This window comes from Prosopis cineraria, unplaced genomic scaffold, assembly GCF_029017545.1.
Source record: "Prosopis cineraria cultivar Desert tree isolate PC_DT_omini unplaced genomic scaffold, ASM2901754v1 PC2032, whole genome shotgun sequence".
Classification (NCBI taxonomy): domain Eukaryota; kingdom Viridiplantae; phylum Streptophyta; class Magnoliopsida; order Fabales; family Fabaceae; genus Prosopis; species Prosopis cineraria.
Window position 1 is genome coordinate 1 of NW_026557357.1, and position 7,291 is coordinate 7,291.

Below are 7,291 nucleotides of genomic sequence, written 5' to 3' on the forward strand. Positions count from 1 at the left end.
ACCAGTCAAATCCGGTGCATGTGAAATAGGAAATTTTACCTCCAGAAATACACTTCCTAACTGGCCCAAAAAAATTTCATATCCTTGCAAATTTACCCTACCCACTTTCTTTCTCTGCATAAAGAACTTTAGTACAGTTATTTCATTGTACGATTCTTTTTCCTACTAGTGTGTGTACTGAACAAATTATTGCAACCATTGAGTAGTAGTATTTGATTGGCCTGGAAGGGAAGCTAAGCCTCTTGATACACAGAGAATCCTAAATGGCAGAAACGCAATCTTTCCTTACCTGGGAAGCCTGCAATAGAAGGAATCAACTTGCAGAAGAGAAAACAGAGCAATGATGTAAACTGCTAACGGGTCAGTAAACTAATAACAGTTACGTATTCCAGTATCCAAAAGTTAACATCAGGATAAATTGTTGAGATACTCGATTCGTAGTTAAGGACTTTAGGCCTTGCCATACCCTGCCCCCTCCTCTATGTCCTACAATTGACCTGACTTAGAAATATTTACACCCTCATGTTACATTTAACTGCAAATATTCCAGTACAGAACTATTATATTTGATATACGACTCGTCGTTCAGCTCCCCAACACTCCGGCGGCAATGAGGTGCCACCAGTCCCGCCACCTTGGAATGGATGAATTCTTTAGAGAAATATGAAGCATTCCAGTGACACAAGAGGGTTCTCCAATGATTCGTTCGCCGCCGCTGACGGCCATTTGCCTTCCGTTCCAGGATTCTTTCCTCCGGCTGACACGCTCTGGTGTGGCGGCTCGGGTACGGACAGGGGACTGGTTTGGTCTTCTCTTCGATGGGCTCCGACCCATGACGGATCTAGTGGCTCCGTGTCCGTGCGCATGGCAGGCGACCTGGATCTCCGGCAGGAATTCTCGACGGCGTTCCGCCCGCGAGGCTCGTTCCTCATTCCTCTGTTGCCCATTGTTTGACTCCGAACTAGTTGGTCTCTGCTTGGAGTTAGCCTCGCCGACCCGATATTCCTCCGAACCGGGAATTGCTCCGGCCTCTTGGTCGGAGATTTGCCCACAATCCTCTTCCTTCCGTCGCCAGAAAAGGATCGATTTTTTCCGCATTTTCGCCGGAGACGAGCTAACCCTTTGGCGGATTTCGTCATCCTCTTCTTTCCGGTCAGCTATTGTAGTGGTCGACATCCTACTCTCGCTCAAGCTGCAAACCTCCGAAACCTCAGAGATCTCTTCTTCCTTTTTCACGGGCAGCGGCACCTTGCTGATCTTGCTGTTCACTTCTGGAAACTTATGGAATGGGATTTCTGAGGCGTCTTTTGAGGTTCCAAGTTGGTGATTCGGGGCTTCCATTTGTGGGTTTCTGAGAGAACTTCCTTGACAGTCTCCACGTCAGGGGGTGCTCTGTTTTCTGAAGCTTTGGTACAGGAAGAAGAATTGGATCCCAGTGGCACCTGGTTCTTGCGGACAAGAGAAATCTGGTGTTTTGGCGAGGGATGAAGCTGAGGATAGATCTCTGTTAGTACTCTCACAGCAACCCATTTGGGCAAAACCTTTTAGAATTGTTCAAGAGAAAAGGAACAGGGTGGGAGGAAGAACAAGAATAAGAAGAAGGCGTTGGGGTACTATGAAGGAAGAGACATTTGTGGAGGGGAAAAGAAGCTCAGATAATTTGGCGCTATAAATTGAGAAGCCAAGTTATAGGAAGGGTGAAGGATGCAGAGAGCAGCGAAGAACCAGAGGCGTGGGTAGTTGAAGGAGAGTGAATTTTTTGATTTTGGATCTCAAGCCCAACAGTCACGCAAGTGCTTGAGCCGAGACGCGCTCATTTATTCCCACAAAAATTGAACGAAAGGATACCAGCAGGAAAAAGGGGATAAAAGAGGGAAAAAAACTACTACTACTTTCTTCTATTATATATATAAACAAAATTATCTATACTAATAAAATTTATTAAATATATTTTTATAAATAATTTAAATTTAATATTTTATTTATAAAAAATATTAAAGGAAAATAATATAATGAAAATAATAATATTAAAAACATTATTAATGAAATATTATTTATTATAAAATATTTTATATTTTAAGATATCAATTTTTTAAAATATTTTATAATTTAAAATGAAAAGAATTTTATACATTCAAATTCAAAACTTGTGCTTGGGCTGGTGCTCCAAGAGCAACAGTAGTTAGTACAAGAATTAATATTTGATAAATGATTATATTTTGAGTGGCTTAAAAAATATAAAATATTTTAATAGAATATTCCTTTCACATTTGTGGGACACTTGTTTTGCTAGAAAGTATAAAATGGATAAAATAAAAGTCCGTGCCTAATACATTAATCATATTATTTCAACTGTACTTTGTACCTTTCATAATATAGAGTGGTAATTAGAAATCAATGAATGTGAAGTAAAAGTTTGAACGGTTGAATTAGAGGCGTTTGTTTCGAAAAAAATGCCAATTTGTGATACATTTAAAAACGATAATTACTTAACTCTGGTGAGGTTGTACGTTATTCTATTCACCCCCTCCATTTTGTAATAAATAAGTGTCACGAAAAATCTCTTTTTCATGCTTCAAAACGAAGTGTCATTTTCATATTTCACGAAAGTATTAAATGTTTTGTTTTTAATTTTATCACTTATTGATATACTTATTAGCAGTCAAATAATTTTCATTTAAAGAACACATGGACATTTAGAAAAGGAATAGATTGATTTTGCAGAAACTTAAGTTATTTGATGATTCTCTCAGTCCATATAGTAAAAACCAACAGTATTTCTCATGTCCAAATCAAGGATAGTAGCTATTAAAAAGTACAAACCTTGTATGTTACCTTTTATAAGATGTCTTTTCAAAAATTGTAAAGACCATTAAAACAATTAAATGTATTTAAAATATTAATCTCTGCAAAAAAAAAAAACACTGTCATTGGTCCTATAATTTGATTAGATTTTTTTTTAGTTCATATAATTTTTTCAGTATTTTTAACCCTTATAGTTTCAAAAAAAAAATTGTATGGCTTTTGTTTTTTCAAGTCCATATTGTTTTTAATCTCTATAAGGACTAAAAATCCAAAAAATTATAGGGAGTAAAAGTAAATATGATAAAATTATAAGGACCAAAGATTATATTTAAAAAAAGGGGGTTAATAAGCAAATAGAATTCTAAACTCTTGCTCAAAAATTGTCCTAAACCATAAACTTTAAAATATATAAAATAAATTTTAAGCTTTTAAATCATAGCAAAATAAACCTGACTATTAACTTTTTTAATATCGTTACTGTCCATGTGGTTATTGTAACAGTCAATGTTAAATTTATAAGAAAATAAACATTAAACAGTATTTACATGGACAGTAATAGTATTAAAAAATTAACAGTCATGGCTTATTTGTTATAAATTTAAAAGTTTAAAATTTATTTTATATATTTTAAAAATTTAAAATGATTTTTAAAAAAATAATTTAAAATTCTATTTACTCCGTTAACACAAAAAAAAGAGTGTATAAACTTTTATAACCACACTTCATTTTATAGTAGCATCTATAACTCACACTTTCTTCATCAGTTAAATGAGGAAGAGTTTTTGAGATAAAATCCACTGATATATTTGTAAAATATTTTATACGAGGAAAAATGAAATAAATGGAGAAGTAACAAGATTGGAAAAGGAGTGCTGTGGGAGGGACCGTCATTTGAAGGGATACATATCTGCTCCTCTGACACCTCCCTCCTCGGATGCTCCTCAGCACACCCGGAGAATCTAAGCAATCCTAATTTAATATTTTATTTTTTATTAAAAAAATATAAATACAATAAAAATTTTAATAAATCTAATTATCAATTTGAATAATCTACATTTAATATTAATGATCCAATTTCTTATAATAACTTTTTTTAAAAGTATTTGTTAGTAGATATCTGCATTATCTAAAATATATTTAAGTAGTTAATTTATAAAATTTTTTAAGAAAAATATAATTTTAAATTATTACATTTTATTCAAATTATGTTATAGGCCCATGCATTCTTTTTTATATTTTAAATTCTCAAGCTTTTGTTTTTGTTGTTGTTCTAGGTGCGTATAACACCGAGCGACTTATAACACTTAAAAATAAAAATATAAAAACTTAGAACATTAAAAAAAATACAGTACCTATAGCAAAACTCAAATAAAATATAGGAATTTAAAGTTAGATTTTTTAATTTTTAATATTAAATATGAATAATTTATATTAAACCTGAATTGTTTAAATATTAATGTTTGGATAATTAATTTCTAAAAAATTAAATATTAAACATACTGTGTAATCAGATTTATTTAAAAAATTTCCATTTTTAAAAATTTTATTTTGATAAAAATAAAATATTAAATTTAGACCCTAAAAATTTAATTTAAACTATGCATGTTCTATTACTATTCAGCGGAGCCTAAAACATGGGGGATCAAAGCCGAGTCCCATTTGGAGGGGTGGGGCAATCAACGGATCAGGGTCTCTCCCTTTTTTTCCTCCCTTTCTCTCCACTTTTCCCATCTCCACCATTCAAATTTTTTTATTAAATAATTTTTTAAATAAAAAAAATTAATGAATGGTGAGGATGGGAGAAGTGGAGGGAAATGGAGAAAAAAGAAGTGAAGAGACACACTTTGGGGCAATCATAAGGGGCGGCTAATGTTAATGACACAAAGGCAGATGCAGCACATGCGAGACTCACTTCACAAAATGACAAAACTAAATAAGATTTTTTTAACATTAATGAGATATTTCAAACTATAAAATATTTTGTTAAAATTCATATTATTAATTATACATACTCCATCTCAATTTATAAAATATTTTTAAATAAAATCTCATTAAATATCTTTTATAATATTATTTTTTAAATAAAAAATATAAACTTTTAAAAACACCCTTCATTTATTATTCTATTTCAAAAAAATGTTAAAAAGAGATAATATATAAAAAATATAATATTAAAAAATATTACTAATAAAATTTTTTGTATTAAAATTTTTATATTTTAAAATATTAAATTTTATTAAAAAATACTTTATAATTTAAGATGGAGGAAGTGTTAGGTTTAATATTATTCTTCCTTTCTAATTATATCTTGTCATTCTCTTTAATGTTTCAAAAATAAGGTTATGTTAATTAAGAGTATTTTAAAATTTATATTTATGTTTTAAAAAATAATAATGTGAAGTGTATTAATAAATTTTATTTATATGTGCAATTCTGCCAAAAAATGCCCTGTAAACTAGGACGGAAGAGTAATTTATTTATAATTTTAGAATAAATAATTGAAAAATACATAAATTAAATATAAATTAAAATCGATGTGATTGGTAAAACTAGCTTTTTTTTTGTTCTTACCTTTAATTAAATAATTAGGGAAATAGTGCTTTTTAAATATCATGAGTGAGATAGATAGTTTGGATTTTTTCTAAAGGAAATTTTTAAATGGAACATATAATAAGCAATAGAGGAAGTAATAGATACTATTTTTTCTATCTTAATTTATAGGATATTTTAAAAGTGAAATACTATCCCAAAATAAAGACAGTTTGTAAAAAATTATTAAGATTGTAAATTATATTTAATAAATTTCATTAACATGTATAATTTTATTTAAAATTGTTTTATACATTGAACGGAATGAGTATTATACAAGAATTGGATGCTTTAACTTTTAATTTTACAATTTTTCATGATTAAGATGCTTGCCACTTGTTTGAAGTTAAGTTAACTTTACTCTAAAATATTTTCTAATATAAAATTTTGCCAGCCAATAATTCATGGGATATATTTAAAAGTGAGATTAAAACAAATGAGAACAAGTTCTCCTCCTTCATGCTCATGGAATGCACGGTAATTTTTTTCTTTAAGAGGTTTAATTAAAAATAGATTTGATATAATAAATCGGAAAGGGATTAAAAAATATGCCATTAAAACATCTCATATACCTTTTTTTTAATTGCACCATTCAACTACGAAGCTAGACACGTGAAGATGGAATTTGCGTGCCGTGCAGGTCAGTAAAATACGAAAGTAATGACTCAGACACCATCCGACCAATAAAGTAACAACGGCTGCGTCTATATTTTTTCAAACCAGTAGCATCAAACCGATTGAGATCCTCTACATTTTTTTAGGTTAATATACAGTTTAAATTTTAAATTACAGAATTAGAAATAATTTAAATCCTAAACTATTATTTCACACATTTTAAATCATAAATAATTAAATTTTATGTAATTTCAACCTGTCATTAAATTAAAATAAATGTCTGTCATTTGAATAAAAATGATGTCTAATATACGATTCTTACCAAATTTCACGCTCCTACCCTATGTAGCTTATTAAACCTATTTTTTTTTAAATAACAGATATTTACTTTAATTTAACAATGAAAGTAAAATTGCATTAATTTTAATTATTTATAATTTAAAATTTGTTAAATAATAGTTTATGGTTCAGATGGTTCCTAAATTTATAGTTTAGAGTTCAAATTACATGTTAACCATTCTTTTTTATTTTGGTAAAATAAACATAAAATATGTGAAATCAACATTCAATAATTTTTTATATCCACTCATGATGTTATAAAAAATTATAATGAATCTATATATTGTGTATATATAATTTTTGTTTAAAGAGAAAAAAATTCTAAGATAAATAATCAATCATAACATGATCATAGCTAACTAGTGCAAATAAGACAATGCAATGCAACGAATGGGGACGACATAAGGCACATTGGCATAGGCCACAAAGAAAAGTGTATGCCTTATTAGGCCCTAATTATCACAAATTGTCCATGTGATTGTGTTGTCAAGTGTGTTATACGAAGTATAAAAAATTAAATTATTTTATTATTTTATAAATAAGTAATTTAATTAATTTTTCAATATATAAAATTTGGTTATCTATCTCCGGTCTTTAGAATGGGAGAAAGTATATATACAATATACTCCTCACAATCATTAATATAAAGTGACTTTAAAAGGATTTTCTTTTTGTCTTTAATATAAAGTAATGTTATGTAGTAGTTTTTTTTTTTCAATTTTATCCATTATTTATTTATTACGATTCTAATGTATAGGAAGCAATTTATTATAGTCCTTAATTATTAATTGTAAAGAAGGGTCAAGTTAAAAGATTACATCTTATAAAATAATTTTAAGAATGTAACTATCATTTTTTAATTAGTGGAAGCAGGAGCAATAATCCTGGATCATGAATTGTTTTATTCAAAAGTTCTGTGAGAAACAAACTTAATGGTTATAAA

The 7,291-nt window shown here is 29.2% G+C and overlaps 1 protein-coding gene across 1 annotated transcript; it reads right to left on the reverse strand.

Annotated features, from left to right (window-relative positions):
- Positions 1 to 653: 653 nt before the first annotated feature.
- On the reverse strand, positions 654 to 1,139 carry LOC129301304 (uncharacterized). Its single transcript, XM_054939875.1, has one exon. It carries the CDS (start codon positions 1,137 to 1,139, stop codon positions 654 to 656), a length of 486 nt encoding a protein of 161 aa, XP_054795850.1.
- Positions 1,140 to 7,291: the final 6,152 nt, after the last annotated feature.

Coding starts and splice junctions, on each gene's coding strand:
- LOC129301304 (XM_054939875.1), bottom strand. CDS start 1,139: ATGACGAAATCCGCCAAAGGGTTAGCTCGTCTCCGGCGAAAATGCGGA.